This window comes from Salmo trutta, chromosome 19 (genome assembly GCF_901001165.1).
Source record: "Salmo trutta chromosome 19, fSalTru1.1, whole genome shotgun sequence".
Taxonomy (NCBI): Eukaryota; Metazoa; Chordata; class Actinopteri; order Salmoniformes; family Salmonidae; genus Salmo; species Salmo trutta.
Genome location: NC_042975.1, coordinates 19,508,897 through 19,535,983, shown reverse-complemented (window position 1 = coordinate 19,535,983; position 27,087 = coordinate 19,508,897). Strand labels below are relative to the sequence as shown.

General features: G+C 41.9%; 1 protein-coding gene across 2 annotated transcripts; it reads left to right on the top strand.

Annotated features, from left to right (window-relative positions):
- Positions 1-213: 213 nt before the first annotated feature.
- Positions 214-27,087, top strand: LOC115154111 (ELMO/CED-12 domain containing 1). Of its 2 annotated transcripts, XM_029700005.1 has the most exons (12): positions 214-553; positions 1,006-1,090; positions 17,623-17,768; positions 17,958-17,986; positions 18,664-18,761; positions 19,420-19,549; positions 20,064-20,197; positions 20,398-20,466; positions 21,125-21,145; positions 21,534-21,584; positions 22,626-22,759; positions 23,415-27,087. In XM_029700005.1, the coding sequence occupies exons 2-12, from the start codon at positions 1,074-1,076 to the stop codon at positions 23,588-23,590; spliced, it is 1,005 nt and encodes a 334-aa protein (XP_029555865.1). In that variant the 5' UTR covers positions 214-553; positions 1,006-1,073; the 3' UTR covers positions 23,591-27,087. The 2 variants fall into 2 exon arrangements, with proteins under 2 accessions (XP_029555865.1, XP_029555866.1); XM_029700006.1 differs by lacking the exon at positions 21,125-21,145 and having other exon boundaries at positions 217-553.

Genomic DNA, 27,087 nt, shown 5'->3' with positions numbered 1-27,087 from the left:
GCGTGCTCGCGCATTCAATACGTATATTGTCTCAATAACCCTATAAATAGCCCATATGATCTTATTATAGTGTCACAAATATTGAGTTTTTTTATGGTTGACAGTCGAAATGGTCAGACATAACCTGACCCTGACAGACTGCGATTCCTGCGCCCTAGGCTATTTTATAGCCAGACGCACCGCATTTACCAAGTAGGCTAGCTGGCCTTAGCGACACAAAACAAACATGACAATCTGATAAAATGATATCATTTAGGTGGACATCTCTTTGGGTCTGATGAGTCTGTGACCCGTTTTGCTTTTACGAATGTGTCTGTCTGAAGCGCGAGTCTTGGGCTGGGCTGACGCTCTTTACTCCACCTCGCGGCGGCAACAACCCTGCATTGCGATGCTGTTGTGCGGTTCCGTCTCCTCATCCACTCAGTGACGCTGTCATCATGGAGGAAGAACAGTTACCTGCTACGGAGTGAAGACGACAACCACACAAACGCGAGGTCACCACCGGCGGCAATCTATTGCGTCTTTATAAGGCTCCTCTCATTTCTTCTTTCCTGTGAGTGCAATTTCTTGATATATTTGTAAATATGTACATGTTCCATTTTGGGACGCACGATTGATTTCATTGTGTTATTCGAGAGCTCGGATTATGCATGGTGTGACTTGGGTGCCAATTATTAGCTTCGCGAAATAGGCTAAGGCTGCACCAAACCACACAACAGTGTGATGTATTTACCTTATAATGAGATTAAGAATGTTCATTTCATCATATTGCAGGTAGCCTTACCCGAAGAACTGGTAGGCTAGGCTATATCGATACTTGCTCACAGCAATGTAGCACATAGCCTATAATCCGACAGCACAGCAGCACCATGGAAACTGCCGACCAAATCAAACGCGCCATTCTCCAGACATTAACACGTTTTAGGGCTATCTTTGTTTCTGTGTGCTTGTATCAATAATGTAAAAATATGTTTTTCCCTTCCCACCTGTTTCTTTTTTATGCAGGAATACATCGGCCATTGCCCGTGTGTCATTTTTAAAGAAAAGATAAGGAACTCGGCAAAACCATAAAAATGAAGCATTTTTTGAGGTAGGCAAATATACGCTCTTTCTGCAAGGGATACTTTGCTATAGGCCTGGCCTAATAAATATGTTTTTTTTATGAATGGTCAGAACTTCTTGTAATGAGACCTTGCCTATACTGTCAACTCACATAGGCGAAGCCTAAAATGTTGAACGCTTTCTTTTCGCTCATGTGGAGTGACATTTTGTCTATATAGCCTTAAATGGTAGACGAAGTCCTCCCAGTGGCCTTAAATGCATGTTGTTATTCCATGGTCAAATGCGAATGAATAAGAAGCTAGTTATCAAGAAGCTCGACAACCCACATTTAATTTACACCATATTGTTTAGATAGGCCCGATTTTATGTGACAAACTGTGCCCTTGTGTGTGTGTGGTGCTGAAAGGACAGCTCCGCCAATCGGTCAGGTGTAGGAGAATAGAGATATTTAGGAGCATAGAGAACAGAGGGTCTTTGCAGGCAACCAGGCCTTTATTCTCGCGCCTTTGCGCTTTTACGATCTTTTCAGTGACGACGCTGGGTTAGGGTGGTTACTGTGCGTAGTGTAGGCCTATCAATCACTTAATTACCATGTGAGTGTTTACAAGCACAAGTGCTCTCCGCCTGTTCCCGTGTCCCACGGCAGTGCTTGGTGCTGCTCCATCGGCTAATGGAGTTGGCACATTTTTGAATGCGCTCACCCTGCGTGTGCTTGGCCTACTTAGCATGCCAGTCTCGTTCTCAGGCAGTGGGGAGAGAAAATGGTCCCCCGGGATGTGTGGTCTGTGATCAATACACTCAGTGGACATGTGTTAGTCTACATGGCTGCTGTGTATCCTTTCATACTATCATCTGCTTCATATTAGTAGGCAGGGCAAACCCGTTTTGGTGATTTCTGGTATATCATCAGCATAAATCAATCACAGCACGTTTTTGGACCCATTCCGCAGTTTTTACCTGATTAAGTACAATACAATTGGAGATTAATTACATTGCTTAAAGTTAAATTGAAAATGATGCTGTTGCTGCTTGCTGTTGACAAGACATTTTCATAAATAGGGTGAATTCAGAAAGAGTGGGACATCATATAAACTGGGACAGCTTAATCCTGACTTGTCTATTTCTTGGTCTGACAAGTGAAAATCAAAACTATTGTTCCTAAGTCTTGCAGAGAAACCACTCCCTGCAAAGCACACAGTACAGATTAGTGATGTAGCTTGTTTTCTGTGTTGATGTTAAGGTTATACAACTGTCATAAATAATGCACTGTCCCAATTTGTAATGAAATGTGCATACTATTTACTGGTGCATCAAAATACATAAAAAAGTTGCCAATATTATGTTTACATTTTGTGATTCTATCATTTTTTTAGTTGCCCCGCTTTACTAACCATAGCTAGCTAAACTAGGACAGCATGGAGTAGCTAAAGTGGGACAGACTTATGGGGGAAAGAGATCCAGTTTACCTTAGGGACTCCCTGTACTTAGGTTAGGCAGGGCTTTGGTTCTTGTAATACTATATCCTGTTCATTTTGTAGTATTGTCATTAGTACTGGTCTTGTGTGGCTCAGTTGGTAGAGCATTGCACTTGCAACACCAGGGTTGTGAGTTTGATTCCCACGGGGAACAAGTATGAAAATGGAAATTAGTACTGTTATTCAGAAAAAGTGGGACACTTTTTGCATTTCTGTCTTCTGTAAACTCTTCAGACATTTATCCAACATATTAGCCCAACATGATACATTTCAGAAATCTTCAGATGTTTCCTAATCACACAAAATTGTATTCAATTGTCAGTGGGGTACAGTTAGGACTGTAATAATGGTGTCCCAGTTTATCTAAACTGCTTTCCCAGTCTACCGGTTGCAAACAGAAAATATGGTTTTGACTCTGTACGCAAATGGCTGTGTCATGCCTCTTGTGAATGTGATATATTTGTGTATGATTAGGAAACATCTTGAGGATTTCAGAAATGTATTATGTTGCAATAATATGTTAGATAGATGTCTGAAGAGGTTATAGAAGACAGAAATGCAAAGTGTCCCACTTATTCCAAATTCACCCTAGCCCAATGTCAAAACACAGGTTTAATATGTCCAAATCAGTAACCAATATGCAGAAACAGTTAGTACATTGCATATTTAGGTTTTCAGTATATGACTGTGCTACCATAGTCATATTACTTGTCTTTTTTTTTATGAGCACCTTATAAACTGCACCCCCACAAAAAACAACTGTTGTTTTGACAAGTGGCAATAAATCACTGATATTGATTAGGAGGGAATCAGGTTGTACGCTCTGTTGAAACTAACACAAATAAAAAACAATTTTAAACTGGATATATTTGTTACATCACTGGTTAGAGAACAATCTGCAGAATACGGTAAGCTACGTTTTGGAGTGAAGCATTTTGATTTGGGGGTCGCAAAAACGGAAAGATAAATGCAACACTTATTTGTCAATCACTCATATCGATATCACATTGAAATGAATTGCGCAAGAAGGGGTAGATGAGGTTGCACATTCTGTTAAAACTAAAACAGCTTAAAAACCACACAGAATCTAGGAGTAATGTGTGCATCACTGGTTAGAGGACAGATAGTAGAAGATAGCTACTTCTATTGATGTCACTTGTTAAATCCACTTCAATCAGTGTAGATGAAGGGGAGGAGACAGGTTAAAGATTTTTAAGCCTTGAGACAATTGAGACATGGATTGTGTATGTGTGCCATTCAGCGAGTGAATGAGCAAGACAACAAATTGAAGTGCCTTTGAACAGGGTATGGTAGTAGGTGCCAGGCGCACCGGTTTGTGTCAAGAACTGCAACACTGCTGGGTTTTTCAAGGTCAACAGTTTCCTGTGTGTATCAAGAATGGTCCACCACACAAAGGACATCCACCCAACTTGACACAACTGTGGGAAGCATTGGAGTCAACATGGGCAAGCAGCTCAATATTAAGAAGGTGTTCCTAATGTTTGGTATACTCACTGTATATTTTGGAATGTCTGATGTTGATTTCGGGAGGCTGGCATCACAGAAAAGGAAGGAGAAAAAAAACATGTTATATTAGTTAAGGGACTTAAGGGACAGTTCAAAATTTACTGGGGTGGAAGAGAGTGTCCAAAATAGTGGAATGTTGACAGATTTATTTATTTTTTTAGCTTTAGGGAGTGTTGGGCACAGGGGAGGGTAGTGCCTGTTTTCCTTAGTTTACATTCCCCATTTTGCAGGTATTACAATATAATTTCTTCCATATAGCCACATTTCTTCTGCTTGCATGCGCCTGCCTATCAAGGTGTTTTGGTACTTCCCTTATGCACTACGCTTTTATACAGCCAACTCTATCCTGCCCTCTATCCAGTGACAATAGGGCAGTGGTAGAAAAAGTACCCAATTGTCATACTTGACTAAAAGTAAAGATACCTTAATAGTAAATGTAAAAGTAAAAGTCACCCAGTAAAATACTACTTGAGTACATTTACATTTTAGTCATTTAGCAGACGCTCTTATCCAGAGCGACTTACAGTAGTGAATGCATACATTTCATACAATTTCATACATTTTTTTTTTTTTTCTGTGCTGGCCCCCCGTGGGAATCGAACCCACAACCCTGGTGTTGCAAACACCATGCTCTACCAACTGAGCTACATGGAAGGCCAATTCTAAAAGTATTTGGTTTTAAATATACTTAAGTATCAAAAGTAAATGTAATTGCTAAAATATACTTTAGTATCAAAAGTAAAAGTATAAATCATTTCAAACCAGACAGCACTATTTTCTTGTTTTTAAAATGTACGGATAGCCAGGGGCACACTGTGTTTAGTGAGTCTGCCAGATCAGAGGCAGTAGGGATGACCAGGGAGGTTCTTTTGATAAGTGTGTGAATTGGACAATTGTCCTGTCCTGCTAAGCATTCAAAAGTACTTTTGGGTGTCTCGGAAAATGCATGGAGTAAAAAGTACATTAATTTCTTTATGAATGTAGTGAAGTAAAAGTAGTCAAAAATATAAATAGTAAAGTACAGATACCCCAAAAAACTACTTAAGTAGTGCTTTAAAGTATATTTACTTAAGTACTTTACACCACTGCAAGAGTGGTAGGTGGATTGTTTGTCCAGATATGCAATAGGTTAACTATTAATCATACCACACATAAAATCATTCAAATCTGCACAAGTTGTCTATATAAATCCACAAGAACATAGAGGATTAGCTGATAGACAGCGGAGAGGCCAGGTGTGTCATTGCGCATGAAAGAACAGTCAAGACATGAGAGGCGCAGCTCATAAAGCTCCCCTATGATCTTGTTTAGGCCATACAAATTGAATATACTATATAATGGATGCTCCTCTTCACATTTCTCTAAATAAAATACAAAAATAATAGTGATTTATTTAATTCATATGAAACTATTCTTTTTGACAAATTGAATGATGTGCTTCGCTATTGTAGTAGTTGGGGTTCAGTTAAATCGCTGTGAATCGAATCATGGGAATCAAAATAATAATTTGTGAATCGCAAACAGTAAAAGGATAGTGTTGCTGCAAAACGTATTTTATATATACTTTTAAGTTGATTTGGACATTCAATTTAAGGGACATTGCAACGCAATAGATGCTAGTAGTCAGCCTAAAGTAAACACTGCTAAAGGTAAGATATAAAGCCTATCGGCTATATAAAATTTGTGATGCATGCTGAAAGTCATTTTCAACGTTTTCCCCCCAAAAACCTATCCAATTAAATGTAGACTGCAAAGTCGGCCTACTTGGCCGAATGATATGATGATTTGTAGCAATCGGGTGCACATTTATTTAGCATACTCAGCCATCACGTGTGCAGTACAGAAACACTGCTAGCCTAACACAAATGTACTGTGACTAATGTTGCTCTTCAACACCTGACACCAATACACAGTGCCTTCGGAAAGTATTCAGACCCCTTGACTTTTCCACATTTTGTTAGGTTACAGGCTTATTCTAAAATTGATTAAATCGTTTTTTCCCCTCATCATTCTAAACACAATACCCCATAATGACAAAGCAAAAACAGATTTAGACATTTTTGCTAATTTCTTAAAAATTAAAAACTGAAATATGACATTTACATAAGTATTCAGACTCTTTACTCAGTACTTTGTTGAAGCACCTTTGGCAGCGCTTACAGCCTCGAGTCTTCTTTGGTATGACGCTACAAGCTTGGCACACCTGTTTTTGGGGAGTTTACCATTCTTCTCTGCAGATCCTCTCAAGCTCTGTCAGGTTGGATGGGGAGCATTGCTACACAGTTATTTTCAGGTATCTCCAGAGATGTTCGATCGGGTTCAAGTCTGGGCTCTGGCTGGACCACTCAAGGACATTCAGAGACTTGTGCCGAAGCCACTCCTGTGTTGTCTTGGCTGTGTGCTTAGGGTCATGTCCTGTTGGAAGATGAATCTTCACCCCAGTCTGAGGTACTGAGCACTCTGGAGCAGGTTTACGTCAAGGATCTCTCTGTACTCCGTTCATCTTTCCCTCGATCCTGACTAGTCTCCCAGTCCCTGCTGCTGAAAAACATCCCCACAGCAAGATTCTTCCACCACCATGCTTCACCGTAGGGATGGTGCCAGATTTCCTTCAGACGCAACGCTTGGAATTCAGGGCAAAGAGTTCAATCTTGGTTTCATCAGACCAGAGAATCTTGTTTCTCATGGTTAGAGTCTTTAGGTGCCTTTTGGCAAACTCCAAGCGGCATGTCATGTGCCTTTTACTGAGGAGTGGCTTCCGTCTGGCCACTCTACAATAAAGGCCTGATTGGTTGTGTTCTGCTGAGATGGTTGTTCTTCTGGAAGGTTTTCCCATCTCCACAAAGGAACTCTAGAGCTCTGTCAGAGTGATTATCTGGTTCTTGGTCACCTCCCTGACCGAGGACCTTCTTCCCTGATTGCTCAGTTTGGCCGGGCCACCAACTCTTGGTGGTTTCAAACTTCTTCCATTTAAGAATGCTGAAGCCCACTGTGTTCTTGCGGCGTTCAATGCTGCAGACATTTGTTGGTACCCTTCCCCAGATCTGTGCCCCGACACAATCCTGTCTCAGCTCTCTACAGAAAATTCCTTCAACCTCATGGCTTGGTTTTTGCTCTGACATGCACTGTCAACTGTGGGACCTTCTTATATAGACAGGTGTGAGTTTTTCCAAATCATGTCCAATCAATTGAATTTACTTCAGGTGGACTCCAATCAAGTTGTAGAAACATCTCAAGGATGGCCATTGGAAACAGGATGCACCTGAGCTCAATTTCAAGTCTCATAGCGAAGGGTCTGAATACCTATGTAAATGTATTTATGTATTCTTTATTTATTTTTATTGCACCCCATAATGACAAAAAATATTTGTAGATTGCTGAGGATTTTCTTAATTTAATACATTTTAGAGTTAGGCTGTAACGTAACAAAATGTGGAGAAAGTCAAGGGGTTTGAATACTTTCCGAAGGCACAGTAGTGGATTAGGGGGTACCCTGACTGGGACTCAAACCCTGAGGTGCCCCTGTAATATGAGCCATGATGAGGGTTGCAGGTAGCCTAGCAGTTAAGAGCATTGGGCCAGTAACCAAAAGGTTGCTGATTCAAATCCCTGAGCTGTCTAGGTGAAAAACCTGTTGATGTGCCCTTGAGTAAAAGTGTCTGTTGAGTGAGTAAAATGTATGAAATTATACTATTCCAACCAAGTGTGTTAACCCTTTTGGCACGATGCATAGGGTGTTTAAATTTCACGCCAGTGACCTTGTTTCACTTCCTTGTCCTGCTGTTTGCTACATTGGTGTCAGAAGTGGGATGGCGGCCGTGAGGCCATCAGAACGCATGGCTCAGACGTGCTACGGGGCTGAGTAGTCGAAGCACAGGGACGTGCCTTTAAATACGGAGGGGGCAATGTAGCAAACCTCGCTATATGAGCCACATTACAAATCTCTGCAAGTGGGTTAACCCTATTAACACCATGTCTAGAGTGTTTGTCTTTCACGCCATGCCTTGCCTCCCTGTTCGCTACAATACCAAAAGGCTAAAATCTCTTGGTGAGGTCATTAGGTGTTGTACAAAGGTTGTTTAGTATTATTACAAAGTATACAACTTTTATTTTATTTAGTGATAGTGATCCTTTTGTTTTTTTGCTGTTATACAGTTAATTCAATTTGTATGGCCTTAGGGACAATGCAATTACCCTACCTAGACTAGCCTACAACACCACAATGCAATTATTATTAGCATTATTGTTTTCAAATGAGTACCATTCTACCCTAGGCTTTAAACTGCAGTGAAAATGTCATTTGAAAAACGGCATAAAAGCCCTGTTATTTGAATGTTTCATTCCATTTGGTTCAGTTGTGGGTCTACTTTCTATATATTCTACATTCTAGAAAGGCACAGTACAGGACTGTCAGAAATGTTTTTTCTGATACTGATGCGCTGTCTGTTGCCAATCATCATTCTCCAAAGTCGTCCTATATATTGTAGGCACAAAGGCCTATGCTCCCAGCAGACCCTGCTATTCAAAAAAGCTTAACGCACGTTCTGCCTCCTTTCCGATCCAAGCGGCTATTCCTTGACCTAAATCCTAATGCTTCAATTCTAACCTAAATATTTGTCATTTTTAAATTGTATTACCTTATTTTTGTAGCATAAACACAACCATTCACAGTGTTTTAATCTGATTAGGCTTCTTGACAATTCTCCTGTAGGCTACCTGCGCACGTTCATCCACTCCACTGTAATATAAGTCCTGCATCCAAACTGCGCACCTGCCAATCGATGATTTTTTACATTTCAATTGTATTTATTTCACCTTTATTTAACCAGGTAAGCTAGTTAAGAACAAGTTCTCATTTACAACTGCGACCTGGCCAAGATAAAGCAAAGCAGTGCGACAGAAACAACAACACAGAGTTACACATGGAATAAACAAGCGTACAGTCAATAACACAATAGAAAAAAAGAAAGTCTATATACAGTGTGTGCAAATGGAATGAGGAGGTATGGCAATAAATAGGCCATAGTAGCAAAGTAATTACAATTCAGCAGATTAACACTGGAGTGATAGATGAGCAGATGATGAGCAGATGATGGTGTGTAAGTAGTGATACTGGTGTGCAAAAGAGCAGCAAAGTAAATAAAAACAATATGGGGAGGTAGGTAGATTGGGTGGGCTATTTACAGATGGACTATGTACAGCTGCAGCGATCGGTTAGCTGCTCAGATAGCTGATGTTTAAAGTTAGTGAGGGAAATGTAAGTCTCCAGCTTCAATGATTTTTGCAATTCGTTCCAGTCACTGGCAGCAGAGAACTGGAAGGAAAGGCGGCCAAAGTAGGTGTTGGCTTTGGGGATGACCAGTGACATATACCTGCTGGAGCGTGTGCTACGGGTGGGTGTTGTTATTGTGACCAGTGAGCTGAGATAAGGCGGAGCTTTACCTGGCATAGACTTATAGATGACCTGGAGCCAGTGGGTCTGGCGACGAATATGTAGCGAGGGCCAGCCGACTAGAGCATACAGGTCGCAGTGGTGGGTGGTATAAGGCGCTTTGGTAACAACGGATGGCACTGTGATAGACTGCATCCAGTTTGCTGAGCAGAGTATTGGAAGCTATTTTGTAGATGACATCGCCGAAGTCGAGGATCGGTAGGATAATCAGTTTTACTAGGGTAAGTTTGGCGGCGTGAGTGAAGGAGGCTTTGTTGCAAAATAGAAAGACGATTCTAGATTTGATTTTGGATTGGAGATGTTTGATATGTGTCTGGAAGGAGAGTTTACAGTCTAGCCAGACACCTAGGTATTTGTAGTTGTCCACGTATTCTTGGTCAGAACCGTCATCCAGAGTAGTGATGCTAGTCGGGCGGGCGGGTGCGGGCAGCGAACGGTTGAAAGCATGCATTTGGTTTTGCTAGCGTTTAAGAGCAGTTGGAGGCCACAGAAGGAGTGTTGTATGGCATTGAAGCTGATTGCAAACAGACTGTTTCAAACAACAAAAAGTTTAATGGCATTCTGAGATTCCAAGCTTTAGATACTTAGCAGGGAGGTATGTAGTTTCTATTTGTCGAGATTGACAAACTCTTATTTGATTGTGGTGTTGAAAATGCAAACCATGATGAAACACTCAAAGTCGGTAATCGGTATATGCAGTTATGCATTTCTTATCAAACTTTATTTGTCACATGCACCGAATACAACAGGTGGAATACAACATTTCACACCTTACCGTGAAATGCTTACTTACAAGCCCTTAACCAACAGTGCAGTTCAAGAAGAGTTAAGAAAAGATTTACTAAATAAACTAAATAAAAAATTATAAAAAGGTAAAACAATAAAATAACAATAACGAGGCTATATACAGGGGGTACTGGTACTGAGTCAGTGTGCGGGGGTACAGGTTAATTGAGGTAATTTGTACATGTAGGTGGGGGTGAAGTGACTATGCATAGATAATGAACAGAGAGTAGCAGCAGTGTACAAAACAAATGGAGGGGAGGGGTGTCAATGTAAATAGTCCGGTGGTGATTTTATGAATTTTTCAGCAGTCTTATGGCTTGGGGGTAGAAGCTGTTGAGGAGCCTCTTGGTCCTAGACTTGATGCTCCGGTACCGCTTGCCGTGCGGTAGCAGAGAAAACAGTCTATGACTTGGGTGGCTGGAGTCTCTGACAGGTTTATGGGCCTTCCTCTGACACGCCTATAATATAGGTCCTGGATGGCAGGAAGCTTGGCCCCAGTGATGTACTGGGCGGTACGCACTGCCCTCTGTAGCATCTTACGGTCAGATGCCAAGCAGTTGCCATACCAGGCGGTGATGCAACCGGTCAGAATGCTCTCGATGGTGCAGCTGTAGAACTTTTTGAGGATCTGGGGACCCATGCCAAATATTTTCAGTCTCCTGAGGAGGAATAGGTTTTGTCGTGCCCTCTTCATGACTGTTTTGGTGTGTTTGGACCATGATAGTTTGTTGGTGATGTGGACACATAGGAACTTGAAACTCTCAACCTGCTCCACTACAGCCCTGTCGATGTTAATGGGGGCCTGTTCGGCCCTCCTTTTCCTATAGTCCACGATCAGCTCCTTTGTCTTGCTCACATTGAGGGAGAGGTTGTTGTCCTGGCACCTCACTGCCAGTTCTCTGACCTCCTCCTTAAAGGCTATCTCATCGTTGTCGGTGATCAGGCCTACCACTGTTGTGTCGTCAGCAAACTTAATGATGGTGTTGGAGTCGTGTTTCGCCATGCAGTTGTGGGTGAACAGGGAGTACAGGAGGGGACTAAGTACACACCCCTGAGGGGCCCCAGTGTTGAGGATCAGTGTGGCAGACGTGTTGTTGCCTACCCTTACCACCTGGGGGTGGCCCGTCAGGAAGTCCAGGATCCAGTTTCAGAGGGAGGTGTTTAGTCCCAGGGTCCTTAGCTTAGTAATGAGCTTCGTGGGCACTTCGTGGGCACATTCTTACATAGGTGTTCCTTTTGTCCAGGTGGGAAAGAACAGTGTGGAGTGTGATTGAGATTGCGTCATCTGTGGATCTGTTGGGGCGGTATGCGAATTTGTGTGGGTCTAGGGTGTCCGGGAGGATGCTGTTGATGTGAGCCATGACCAGCCTTTCAAAGCACTTCATGGCTACCAATGTGAGTGCTATGGGGCGGTACTTATTTAGGCATGTTACCTTAGGTTCCTTGGGCACAGGGACTATGGTGGTCTGCTTGAAACATGTAGGTATTACAGACTCGGTCAGGGAGAGGTTGAAAATGTCAGTGAAGACAGTTGCCAGTTGGTCCGTGCATGCTTTGAGTACATTTCCTGGTAATCTGTCTGGCCCCGCGGCTTTGTGAATTTTGACCTGTTTAAAGGTCTTGCTCACATCGGCTACCGAGAGCGTTAAAACACAGTCATCCAGAACAGCTGGTGCTCTCGTGCATGCTTCAGTGTTGCTTGCCTTGAAGCGAGCATAAAAGGCATTTAGCTTGTCTGGTAGGCTCGCGTCACTGGGCAGCTCGCGTCTGGGTTTCCCTTTGTAGTCTGTAATAGTTTTCAAGCCCTGCCACATCCAATGAGGGTCAGAGCCGGTGTAGTAGGATTCAATCTTAGCCCTATATTGACACTTTGCTTGTTTTATGTTTCGTCTGAGGGCATAGCGGGATTTCGTATAAGCATCCAGATTAATGTCCCGCTCCTTGAAAGCGGCAGCTCTAGCCTTTAGCTCGATGCGGATGTTGCCTGTAATCCATGGCTTCTGGTTGGGATATGTATGTATGGTCACTGTGAGGACGACGTTGTCGATGCACTTATTGATGAAGCCGATGACTGAGATGGTATACTCCTCAGTGCCATTGGATGAATCCCGGAATATATTCCAGTCTGTGCTAGCAAAACAGCCCTTTAGTGTAGCATCCCCACCATCTGACCACTTCCGTATTGAGTGAGTCACTGGTACTTCCTGCTTCAGTTTTTGCTTGTAAGCAGGAATCAGGAGGATAGAATTATGGTCAGATTTGCCAAATGGAGGGCGGGGGAGAGCTTTGTATTCCTCTCTGTATGTGGAGTAAAGGGGGTCTAGAATTTATTTTCCTCTGGTTGCACATGTGACATGCTGGTAAAAATGTGGTAAAACTGATTTAAGTTTGCCTGCATTAAAGTCCCCGGCCACTAGAATCACCACTTGTTTGCTTATGGCCTTATAGAGTTGGTTGACTGCGTCTTAGTGCCAGCATCGGTCTGTGGTGGTAAATAGACGGCTACGAATAATATAGATGAGAACTTTTTTGGTAGATAGTGTGGTCTACAGCTTATCATAAGGTACTCAACCTTATTGGTTGTGTGTGGTGCATTCTCACAGAAAGAAACCTGTTGGTGGAAAATGGTTGCATACATTTATAATTATAAATGTTTAAAATCTGATTTCCCCCTACCTGATCATTGTCTGCAGCCGGCTCTGACCGTGGTGTAATGTGACAGGCAAGGAGAGTGAGCTCATCTGTGGTGGTCGGTAACCTTCTGGCCCGAACTGATCCTAATTTAAATGAATTACAGTGTGGCATAGGATATCAACAGTGAGAACGTTTAGCAGCTATTTAAGTTTGACTGTCAAATCTTTGTATTGGTGTGTAGCCAACGACTTTTATAGAGAGACCACCCCGAATTTCATTAAGATATTGATGTATTTTAAGCAGTCAATCTTGTCATCGTGATGACTATAAACGTTTATACTAACATTTCCAATCTAAGGTAAAAAGGATGTGTAATTCCACTCAATGGGGTAGAAATGCAAGCTTGTGTAAGGTAATAACACAAACTGTCCACATTAGGGAAGTTAGGGCAATATCCAATAATTTCATATGGTAAAATAATTCAAGATGATAGTATATGTTGCCCACTCACATTGCAACAATATCTATTTCTCACTAATTTAACCATTTAGACAGTTAAAAAAAATGCTCTCAAACACAATTTACCCAGTTATTCAGTTAAAAATGCTCTCAAACACAATTTAACCAGTTAGACAGTTAAAAAATGCTCTCAAACACAATTTAACCAGGCGCTCTAGACTAGAGCCTCCATGGTGTCAGTGCAGAAGCCTGAATGTTTGACGTCCCTAATATTAGGTTATTATCACATTTCAAAAACATTTCAAAGCGCTAGTGGTGTTCACCTGTGTTGGCACTTGCTGAACATTGAACAGAACAAGGCTATGTCAATAACTACATTTTGACAAAAATGCAGATAGAGCCTTATAGCTTCCAAGCTCTCCGACTTGGCAGGTACTCAGTTGAGTATGGGCCATGAACCACAGTTCTCACTCCAACTCATCACCTCCAAACAATATATTAGATAGATAGATGCACTTAATATATCTGAGTACAGTTACTTAAAGTGATTTTGTAGTCATTACTTAAACCAACAGAGCACGCGTCAATCTCATTCTATATAGGCCCGAGTATCTGCAAGTTTTTCCGCTCCTCCCTTGTACTTGATTGCTGAATTAAGGTAACTAATTAGTAAGGAACTCCCCTCACCTGGTTGTCTAGGTTTTAATTAAAAGGAAAAAACAAAAAACAGCAGATAGAGCCCTCCATGGAATGAGTTTGACACCCCTGCCCTATAGGGTCACAGTGACTATATCAAGGGTGTCAAACTCATTCCATGGAGGGACTAATGTCTGCGGGTTTTTGTTTTTTCCTTTCAATTAATACTCAAGTACATGGGAGGAGTGAAAACCCGCAGACACTCGGCCCTCCGTGGAATGAGTTTGACACGTGCTGTAGGGGGTCCAGATTTGAGTTGCACCAGCTTGAACATTTTGACTGATGGCGCCACTAAGCCACGCCTCCAAAATCATTTCCCAGTATGCTTTGCCTTTTCGAGTGAAATGTACAGTTACCATCCATAACTGTATTTCAATCCTGTGGCCTTCACCACAGAGAGTTCCTAGGTGAAGATTGTCATTATAATGAAACTCTTTATGACAATCATAGGTGGTTGGTGACACCTTCATTGGGGAGAATGGGCTCGTGGTAATGACTGGAGCGGAATCAGTGGAATGGTATCAAATACGCATGCTATCCAGGCCATTTATTCGCACCGTTCTGGCCATTATTATGAGCCGTCCTCCCCTCAGCAGCCTCCTGTGCTAACAATACATTACATATCTCATTAGGCCTTATTTTGAGGAAGCTTTACCCTAATACAATGGTCTGAAGCTGATGGTTTACAGACCACATCAGGCCTGCAAGTGGTGTTGCAAAATTCCAGTAACTTCCCCAAAATTCACAGATTAAAAAACTATCCTGATTCCTGGAAATCTTCCAACCCAGATTTCTAGAAAACCTGGGAAATGTACCAGGATTTGCAACCCTACCTGTAAATCACATTATTCCAGCTTGCAAAGTGATGTGTAATTCCTATTGGAATCCAGTCAGAGTTAGGCTATCCAACAGTTGGAATTGTTATTCACCCCCAACCTGCATTCATAAGGACTGCCAGGGTTTTGATACTGCATGAGCCATTTTAAATGGAACAACCATTTCAGTAACGGTGCAAAAAAATCGAACTAAATGTTTGGATTAGTTTGGGAAATGTATGTTATTTATCTTTGTGTAGCATAAGATTAATCAATCACTAACTCATTGTACATGCAAAAACACATATTACAAACATTTCCCAGAAATGGACCTGCAGTAGAGCATGCTGGGTAGAAAGTTAATGGGTTGAAACATAATTTGTTTTTGTTGATGTGACTTCTCATTTAGTTTTAAGTCAGTTCCACATACACATTCTAAGTAAAAACTAATTTTTCATTGACTTTGAGTTCAACTTACTACAATTATTTGAGTTAAAAATGCTTTGGGGTTTACAGTGCAGGAAGAGTAGCTGCTGCTTCTGCAAGAGCTAATGGGGATCCAAATTAACAAATACAGTTGAAGTCGGAAGTTTACATAAACTTTGGTTGGAGTTATTAAAACTCGTTTTTCAACCACTCCACAAATTTCTTGTTAACAAACTATAGTTTTGGCAAGTCGGTTAGGATATCTACTTTGTGCATGACGCAAGGAATTTTTCCAACAATTGTTTACAGACAGATTATTTCATTTATAATTCACTGTATCACAATTCTAGTGGGTCAGAAGTTTACATACACTAAGTTGACTGTGTCTTTAAACAGCGTGGAAAATTCCATAAAATGATGCCATGGCTTTAGAAGCTTCTGATAGGCTAATTGACATCATTTGAGTCAATTGGATGTGTACCTGTGGATGTATTTCAAGGCCTACCTTCAAACACAGTGCCTCTTTGCTTGACATCATGGGAAAATCAAAAGAAATCAGCCAAGACCTCATAAAAAAATGGTAGACCTCCACAAGTCTGGTTCATCCTTGGGAGCAATTTCCAAACGCCTGAAGGTACCACGCTCATCTGTACAAACAATAGTACGCAAGTATAAAAACCATGGGACCACCAGCCATCATACCACTCAGGAAGGAGACGCGCTCTGTCTCGTAGAGATGAACGTACTTTGGTGCGAAAAGTGCAAATCAATCCCAGAACAACAGCAAAGGACCTTGTGAAGATGCTGGAGGAAACAGGTACAAAAGTATCTATATCCACAGTAAAACGAGTCATATATTGACATAACCTGAAAGGCCGCTCAGCAAGGAAGAAGCCACTGCTCCAAAACTGCCCTAAAAAAGCCAGACTACGGTTTGCAACTGCACATTGTGACAAAGATCATACTTTTTGGAGAAATGTCCTCTGGTCTGATGAAACAAAAATAGAACTGTTTGGCCATAATGGCCATCATTATGTTTGGAGGAAAAGGGGGGAGGCTTGCAAGCCGAAGAACACCATCCCAACCGTGAAGCACGGGGGTGGCAGCATCATGTTGTGGGGGTGTTTTACTGCAGGAGGGACTGGTACACTTCACAAAATAGATGGCAAATTATGTGGATATATTGATATATTGATGCAACATATGACGACATCAGTCAGGAAGTTAAAGCTTGGTCGCAAATGGGTCTTCCAAATGGACAATGACCCCAAGCAAAATGGCTTAAGGACAACAAAGTCAAGGTATTGGAGTGGCCATCACAAGCTCTGACCTCAATCCCATAGTAAATTTGTGGTCAGAACTGAAAAATCGTGTGCGAGCAAGGAGGCCTAAAAACCTGACTCAGTTACACCAGCTCTGTCAGGAGGAATGGGACAAAATTCAAATACTAATTGAGTGTATGTAAACTTCTGACACACTGGGAATGTGATGAAAGAAATAAAGCTGAAATAAATAGTTCTCTCTACTATTATTCTGACATTTCACATTCTTAAAATAAAGTGGTGATACTAACTGACCTAAGACAGGGAATTCTTACAAGGATTAAATGTCAGGAATTGTGAAACTGAGTTTAAATGTATTTGGCTAAGGTGTATGTAAACTTCCGACTTGAACTGTAGATGTTCCCTACAACACAAATTCACATTCCCCCCCCCTAAATATGGAGCCTGAATGAGGGAGAGGGGGAGGAGAGAGAAGAGAAGAAAGAATGTAATTTGAAGCAAACAGCAAATAGTTATTCACATGTTAAAGAGAGGGAGAGGGAGATAGTTTAGGTCAGTTTCCTGCCAGGGCAGCTTTTGGACTGATCAGTCATCAATTTGATGGGTACATTGAACAACAACACAAATTAAGATCTGTGGGATTCAAGTATAAAAAAATTGTGCCGCTGAGCAGGTATTCTCTTCCCTGAGCATAAATGCTTAACAATGGTGCTCTTCATAGGCATACACTGTACAAGGTACAGAACATTATGGCTACTGTAGCACATCACTGTACTTCTGTCCTAGATTCAATCAGTGTGTCTTAGTCTAACCGAGGATGAGTATCTTTGACTGTGACCTGAAGACTTTAATTAGTTCCCCAAGCTAATTCCTAGACTTTAGCTCAGTCTGCTAACACATTATTGATGTGGTACACAGAAGACCTGGGTCGGTCACAAAAGGTATGTAGAGAAGTTGTCTCATTCTGTGAGAATATACTCTGTCTCTCCCCCCCCCCCCTCCTGTAGGGTGGTGACACAGTTCTTTGTGTTCCTGTACTGTAAATGTCTGTGGCGAGGCCTGAAGTTTGTGATCAGGAAGGTCACGGGGAGGTGCGAACTGCAACGGATCTGCCACAACAACAAGCCAGGGGCCCGAAGGACCCTTAAGATCGGTAGGCCTACTTATTGTCTTAGAATAATTGTTTAATTCGTCAACATGTAATTTAATCTGTTATCAATTCTGATTCTGTGTGAGAGATATGTAGGCTATGATAATGATAAAAAGTGGTGGGTGGGAACTGGGAATTTAAAATACTGTAGGTTTGTTAGCATTTCTTTTTTAACTTGTTTTTCCCATTCAGAGTCTTCCCTCAAGTACTCAAAGAATGAGGTGAGTGGTATACATTTGATGGGTAATATGGTATTTTATAACTTATACACATTTATACACAACTGTGATGATGCTTTGTGATTTCCTCCTCCTCCTCCTCTTCCTGCCCCCTATTCCTCCTCTTTCTCCTCATCCTCCTCCTCCTCTTCCTGCCCCCATTCCTCCTCCTCCTCCTTCCCCCTATTCTTCCTCATCCTTCTCCTGCCCCCTATTCCTCCTCCTCCTGCCCCCTATTCCTCCTCCTTCTCTTCATGCCCCCTATTCCTCCTCCTCCTGCCCCCTATTCCTCCTCCTTCTCTTCATGCCCCCTATTCCTCCACCTCCTACCCCCTATTCCTCCTCCTTCTCTTCATGCCCCCTATTCCTCCACCTCCTGCCCCCTATTCCTCCTCCTTCTCTTCATGCCCCCTATTCCTCCTCCTTCTCTTCATGCCCTCTATTCCTCCACCTCCTGCCCCCTATTCCTCCTCCTTCTCTTCATGCCCCCTATTCCTCCTCCTCCTGCCCCCTATTCCTCCTCCTTCTCTTCATGCCCCCTATTCCTCCTCCTTCTCTTCATGCCCCCTATTCCTCCTCCTCCTGCCCCCTATTCCTCCTCCTCCTGCCTCCTATTCTTCTTCCTCCTCCTCCTCCTCCGCCTACTCCTCTTTCTCCTCATCTTTCTCTTCCCTCTCCAGCTGTGCCAGTCTGCTCTCAGTGCTCACCCAGACCGAGTGGAGAAGACCATCGATGACATCATGACCCTGAAGAAGGTCAACCCTGACACTAACCCACAGTAAGATCATGTTCAGCACTGAATCTGTTGATCACTGTCCATCATTTGCATAGGCATATTTAATCACTATAATGAAGTACTGAGAGCCACCAAGCGGTCTTTTAAGGTTCATAACGTGCCTGACCTAACTAGAATACAATTGATTTGTACTCTAGTCAGACTACTGACCAGGATTGAAACACCTACAGTGGGCCGGGATTCAGTCCAAGGCACGTATAGCACTGGTTACTATACAGCTGACAATCCCTTTTTAAAGGTATTTTCCACAAAGTTCTTCAGAGATTGCATTTTTGGTAATCCTTGCAAGTCGGCTCAAACGCAAATTACCTTTAAGAGACCGTTATAGTGCCCTGCGCTACAATGCACCTTGGATTGAATCCTGGCTCTACAGTACTTACAAAAGGAGCCTCCAAAAAGAGCATGCTCTCACAGACCTCAAGGCTCATCCAGGCTAAGCCATAAGAGAAGCACTGGGTTGAGTTCATTAGGGTACACCATAGCTTATTGTTTGAGCATTTTGTATAGGAAAATACTAGACCAGCCTCTCTCCACTTCTCATTCTCTTCCGTTTGGTGTCTATTGAACACGAACCTATAGTAGTACGTCACCTCCAGGCTAACCTCTAGGCTGACCCTTGCATGGCTGTGTCTCTCCCCAGGCTAGGCATCTCCCTCCAGGCCAGTCTGTTTCAGATCGTCGGCTACCGTAGCCTGGTGGCGGAGGTGGAGAAGCTACGCAGGGAGCCGTACGACTGTGAGAACCCCGACCATGAGGAGATGCTGATGAAGGTAAGATGTAATGTTATTATAATGCATTATGAAGTGCTACAATAAATACCACTATTTAATGTATGTGTTGATATACTGACTTGTGCTGCTGACATCTGTACTTACTGGAATTGATATAAAGTAGCTAGACAGGTAGAATTGATGTGCTTTCTATAGTTTGGGAGCTAGAGTGGGGTAGTTACTTTGTGTGGGGTAGATACAGTATATAATTGGATCCCCTGCTCAGAATGTAAGGTGACTGAATTGCTGATATAAATTGTTATTTGCTATGTTTGAAAGGGCCAGGTTTTGAATATCAGGGCCCATATTCATAAACTGTCTCAGAGTAGGATTGCTGATCCAGGATCAGTTTGGCCTTTAAATCATAATGAATAACAATATATTGACGGGGGGGGGGGGGGCTGTTCATAGCACTGCTACTCTGAGACACTTTATGAATACGGGATCTGGCTTTATTTACTGATAGCAGTAAGTAGGCTCTCCCTGATTAATGTCTGTGTTTGTTCTGTTGTAGCTGTGGAAGACACTGCGTCCTGATTCGCCACTCACCGGGCGGATCTCCAAGCAGTGGTGTGAGATCGGTTTCCAAGGCAATGACCCCAAGACTGACTTCAGGGGTATGGGTCTACTGGGCCTACACAATCTTCTGTGAGTGTCTCTGTGTGTGACAGTATTGTGTGTGTGTGTGTGTAATATGAGTCACTGTACAAATGTTTTCCTCTGCAGACAAGGACCAGACAGTAGTACAGTACTGATTATACATCCAGTAACAATGTCAAGGGACATAGAGACAATCCTGTACAATCCTAATTTATGTTTCCCCTGTGTTTTAACTTCCTCTACCATAGATATTTTGCTGAGCATGACAAGGCCACTGCTCTCCAGGTGCTTCATGACTCCCTGCAGCCCAAACACAGGTGGTTCCCTCCCCTTTACCCCTCCTTGACCCGCCCCCTCACCTATAGCATAGAGATTGGCTCTTGATTCATCTCAACCCCTTACAACATGCTATGAAGAATGACCTGTCTAGGGTCGAACCAATGACTGCTAGATATAAGCACTGGAGTCACACTAACTCTCAACACAACAGAGTCCCACTATTGAAACTCCATTAGAGGAAATCTTATAAAAAGGGAAATCACTATCAGTAGTCTTGAATTCTATTTCCCTTCAGACCTCTCTGATGTTTTGAGTTTCTCATGGGTCATGTTCATTAGGCACCTAATAGAAAAAAAAGGACTGAACAGGGAGGAACTACCTGAACTTGCCCAATAAGAAACACACATTTTTGCTTTCCAATTTAAGGACACATTTAAGACAATGTACAATTGAAGACAATTTTCCAATGTGCCCTAATGAACCCAACACTAGTTTTTCCACACTGGTTAGGCTACACTGTGGCTGTGTCAGTCTATAGCTGCAATTTATAGTACGGACTTGGATGACTGCAGTTGTGACTAGCGTTTTAATTTCTGTCGTTTAGCACATTTGCTTTGGTCTACATCTCACTGGGCACACTCACTTTCTTTCTTTCTCCACCTCCATTCTCTCCATCCCTGTCTCTCACGTGTGTAGGAGCATTCCCAAAGAGGCAAGGTACTACTTCATCATTTCACTTTCATACTGACCAATTGATTTGCAACGTTTTTGAATTATCTCTATATATACTTGTTATAGTTACGCATTCCATTCATTAATTGCGATGAGTTATAGAATCTAGATAGTAATGGATATTGTCATATGAAACTGCATCATGGCACTTTCTTTGCACTACTCATCTTGTTTCATTAGCTGAGGTCTTTGTACGTTTCTGAGGTACCTCTGAAGTAGACTGGTTGCAGTTCTGTTTGTGCTGTCTGACAATGACCATAGGAGTTGGCAAGACAGCACAAACAGATCTGGGACCAGGCTACTTCAGCAGTCAGAAAACACTGCAATGTCAGAGCTCTAGATGCACACTCACTCACGCTTGTGTCCTCCACAGCAAAATGAGCAAAGCAGAATGGGAACAGAAGAACTTTGATAAAGCAATTGGGTGAGTCTCAAATCCCCAAAACACGCACGCACAGCGGAGATTGCACAGGAGAGAATATCAAGAAGAATCCTTTGATTGTCCTCATCATACCATAGGCTTGGCAGTGTCTTAAAGGATTATGGGAGACCTGGGCATGGGGTGGAGGGTTACTGTAGCTCTAGGGAGATCTGGGCATGGGGTGGAGGGTTACTGTAGCTCTAGGGAGATCTGGGCATGGGGTGGAGGGTTACTGTAGCTCTAGGGAGATCTGGGCATGGGGTGGAGGGTTACTGTATCTCTAGGGAGATCTAGGCATGGGGTGGAGGGTTACTGTAGCTCTCGGGAGATCTGGGCATGGAGTGGAGGGTTACTGTATCTCTAGGGAGATCTGGGCATGGGGTGGAGGGTTACTGTAGCTCTAGGGAGATCTGGGCATGGGGTGGAGGGTTACTGTAGCTCTAGGGAGATCTGGGCATGGGGTGGAGGGTTACTGTAGCTCTAGGGAGATCTAGGCATGGGGTGGAGGGTTACTGTAGCTCTAGGGAGATCTGGGCATGGGGTGGAGGGTTACTGTAGCTCTAGGGAGATTTGGCTCCGGCAGAGGGGCTGTTTCAGCACTGGAAGTCCGGCTGTGACATCTATATTCAGGCTGTGTGTGTGTTTTCAGAGGGTGAAATGTGTGTGTGTGTGCCAGGCTTTGTTTAGATTTAGCTCTTGTACACACCTATTCCTTTAGTTCAATTGTCTCAGTCAAACCTTGGCAAAATCACTTCTCATACTTGCACTGCAATAGGCCAAGTCCACGTTGTGGATTTCAAATCTCAACAAGGCCATACATTATTTTCACCCAATCAAAACCTGTGAGATCATTAAGCTACATTACAAGCATAAGACTGTAAATATATTCCATTCTAGTCCATATGCACTAGAGCCTATTGCCTACTTAAGTCGTGTAGAAGGAAGAACCGCAGGGGGCAGCACAGAGGCTTGTGCACAGCTAAAAATATTGCCTTCGTTCCAGCTTCAGATAAAAGGCGATATGTTTATAACTGATTGTTCCAGATACTCCTTTGCCATCGTGGGCATCAACATCACGGACCTGGCCTACTCTCTGCTGGTGAGCGGAGCCCTGAAGACCCACCTGTACAACGTAGCCCCGGAGATGCCCAGCCTCAGCCACTTCCAGCAGACCTTCTGTGAGTGGGAACCACTGTGCCCAAAATGGCACCCTATTCCATATGTATTGTACTATTAAATGGCACTCTATTCCATATGTATTGTACTACTAAATGGCAACATATTCCGTATATAGTGTAAGACATTTGCCAAGAATCCAATAGGGTGCCCTTTCAGATGCAGTCTTTGTGTTAAATCTGCTAGCACGTGTGACGATATACTGATACTGATATAACTTGAAAACCGAACGACGCACTTATACACTATCAGTCATGCTTCACACTAATCTCAATCAGCATGCCTTCAACAGACTGAAAATGCAGTGAGAATTCCTACAGTATCTTTCCCTGAAATATTGTTTTATCCCAATATCGTAATATCATAGTAGTATCTTTCCCTGAAATATGATAACCCAAAACAAATGTTTTTTTCCATTTTGGTACAGTTATTGTAGTACTGTATGAAAACGTTATACTGTTGTCCCATCCTTACCTGCTAACCTACAGGTTTTCCGTTTTCTTCTGGTCCTCCACTGTGATCCCAGCCGCTTGTCCCCGGTCTGTTTGTGCTGTATAGCCAACTATGACCATAGGAATTGGCAAGACAGCACAAACAGTTCTAGGGCCAGGCTACTGTGGTTATGTCCGGCTAATGGTCCACCCTCTCCTCTCCCAGGTTACCTAATGCAGGAGTTCCATCGGTTCTGGATCGAGGAGGACCCCTGTGACATCATGGAGTTCAACCGTGTGCGTTCCAAGTTCCACCGGCGGGTGCTGCGGCAGCTCAAGAACCCCGACATGGCGCTGTGCCCCCACTTCGCCGCCTCCGACCTCCACCTGGTCAACCTGTAAATACACTCCCCCTGACTTCTAACCCCTGACCCTATACCTCTAACCTCCCCCCCCCGTCCTCCCAGCTACATCACGTCACTGCCAACCGCTCACCCCGCCAGCACTCACACACCCCACCACGCCCTGCCTCTAACCCCCACAGCGACTTCAGAACCACCAGCACCACTAGATGACCATGGCGATTGTAGGGGTGCATGATGAGGCTGCACCACATAGTCATTCACTGACTCATTGTTATTCCTTGCTTTAATGATTTGTGATTGTACAACAGACATTCATTGCTGGTTATGTATTGCTATTATTATGCATTTTTAAAGAAATAGTTTACCCAAATTACAAAATGAATATGTACTTTGGGTGAACTATCCCTTTAATTGAATCATCATGAAACAAGTGCTTTGTTTCCATTCTGTTAGCCCCTTGAATACATCTCATTGTGATGAATGTTCGGCTGTGACACCAAAAATATTTGAGTACATTTAAGGAGACAGTGCTTCCTCTTTACCATTAGCCAGGGCAATAACAGTAGGCCTAAGCTGTGCTGTCAGACTGTCAGAAGTCACAAACTGAAAAGGCTTCATAAGCTTCCTATGCTTATGTAGGGAATTGTACAAGAGCTATGTACTTATTCTATATTTGGCTCTGTAGTCTAGTGTACTGCACTGTACTGTATAAGGAAGTCAGAGTTACTGTCCAATCCTATGTTGCCTGCCGTATTTAAGTGGGGAAGCAGCAAGGCTTTGTGTTGCAATGTGCAGACAGACAATTCTATCAGTTGAGGAGGGGTATATGAAGGAAATGAAAGTAGGCTAATAAAAGAAGATTGCTTTATGTTACATGAGCTGGAAAAAAAGGGCCTATGCACTATATAGGACTGGACTCATTTGCAGTCAAAACCAATCAAGAGAGATAGCAGACATTCATTCATCCAATTAAATCACTAGCAGCCATCATCTCAACAAGGCAGTTTCTTTTCTAAATCATTTGTCCAATATTTATCAATTGTATTTAATCACATTTGAGGTCAAATGCATGATAAGAACACTTCACAAGAGCATAATTCTCATTGCCAAAATGTAGACTAATGTGGACAATTCACATTAATCAGAATAGCAGTTTGAAGAAATGGTCATTTATTTTATGAATGTTATTCAGCTATGTCCATGATTGTTTGATTTGTAAATCTTTATTCAACTATGTCCATGATTGTTTGATTTGTAAATCTTTATTCAGCTATGTCCATGATTGTTTGATTTGTAAATCTTTATTCAGCTATGTCCACGATTGTTTTATTTGTAAATATTTTTAGATATATTGAATGTGACACATTAAATGTTCACTGAATTAGTAAATCAATTATTTACATTCCCCCCATGAGACGTACATATGACTTTGGGTGTTTTCATACTTGGTCCCATTCAGACAATTTTTGTGAACTCAGTTTTTGTGAAAAAACGTGTGCTGTTTTTGGATATTGATTAGTGATTGTCAAGGATGCACAGAAATTCCAAAATATGAATTTTTAGTTCAGATTATTTGTTTGCAATATGTGATCTATAGGCTAAGCGAGCTTCATAAACTGTTTATTCAATTGTGCAATATAAAACTACAATATGTAACTTTTTGGGCGACCTGACCAAATTCACATAGAAATGTCAGTTAAAGATTCATTCCCATTGAAAGCAAGTCTACGAAGCTATAGATCTCTTCTATGAGTGCTGTTTCTATGCTACCCGTTCTGAAGTTTCGTTTTTGCGTAGTTTACTTTCGGTTTTGCACACCAGCGATTTCTGCATAGTGCATCTTTAAATAGTGTGAAAAGACAACATATTTGGTGAAAATCACAACACGGGGTGCAAAATAAATGATATCTCTGAAAGGGCCAGTAGCCTACATTGGGTGTACAATTTTCAATTACAGCATTATTTAATCTGCAGATATTTGTCTGCTATTTATTATGTTACCAATAGAAATTACATGTTAATAGTATCTTCTGATTACAATTATATCTCATCTTTTAACTAAATGCAATTTATTAGCTACCAAAATGTAAGTAGGTATATCTAGCTGTCCGATAACACATGCTGATAGAATGGTTTGTCCTGCACTTTTGTAAAACCCAGAGTGAATTGAGTGAATGTTGGAAAAAGATCTTGGTTCCTTTCTAAACATAGAAATGTGAAAGCAAAGAGGACTTGAACCACAAAACAGGTGAAGTGAACTGGCAAAATAGTTGAGTAGTCATTCAAATGCGAAGGCAGCATGAATACAAAGAGAATTGGGTTATTTAGCTATTTTTTTCACTTTAAAGAGGACTGAGATTGAGTTATTTTATAAAGGACCATGTGAAACACCCTTAGTTGTTACTGTAGGCTAATAATCTTGTTTGCAACAGTTCTGCCTGTGTTGTTGTTTTACTCACTGTATGGCATAATCAATGAAAAGTAAAAGGCAATTTAATGTAACCAATGATTTTGGAAGGAAGCGGGATCACAAGCGTTATTCCCCATAGAACGAGCTGTGTCGAGTGACTGACTAAAGCTTACACCAATGCCTCCAAACTGAATTCACATTTTGCTGTGTTTTTTGTGTGACTAATTTATATTACAGTGACTGGAATATTATTCCAGGTGTGCATGTTTTGTACTTTTCCATTGTACTTCTTTTGAACGGGGTAAAGACCACTCATTTCTAATGGTTAATTAAAGGGACATTTTACACAATACATGAAAGTTTGTCAGATGTTTTCAGACCTCAACTACGTTGTGAGATGTAGTGAAATCAGACTACTTTTGAGGTCTGAAAACATCTGACAAACTTTGATTTGAAAGTGTAATGCCCTTCTGAGATTTTTATGGTTCAGATAGTTCACTGCATGATATTATCAGCTAGGGCTTTCAGTGAACACCACAAGCATAATTATCATAGGCCTTCTTTAAAAAAAAAAACTTGTCTTGTTGAAATGCCATGCTTGCACAGTTTCTTTATTTGGAATAGTATTTATGAACAGGTTTGTTACCTTTTAAGTGAATGTCAATGCTTGTGATCTGTCGTTTTGCAGCAGTTTGTTTCAGTGCATGTCACTGTGTGGTTTGTCTTGTTGCACCTTTGCTCTTCCTTTCGCTTGATGGTCGTCAACAGTGCACTTTTGGAAATAAATACGATTTCATGTCACTCAAATACACTATAGTGCAACACTTATTTGTGTTATTTGAGTGTATTTGGGCTTAATGCTCAATAAAGATGTAGATGTTGTTAGATACAATCTGCTGTACATACTGCTTGAAGAAATGCTACTAAAAAGGTCATCTTAAGCAATATGCATGATCAAACCCACAATGTCGCTGCTCCTCCGGCATCTTGTGCTGCTTCTATTTAAGCCTAGATCATGAGAAGATACATTCTAGACAACTAGGAACTTATTTGTGCTTCAATTCTTTGTGCTGTGTAACAGTTACTTTTAGAGACCACAATAAAATATCAATGTAATTAAAGGA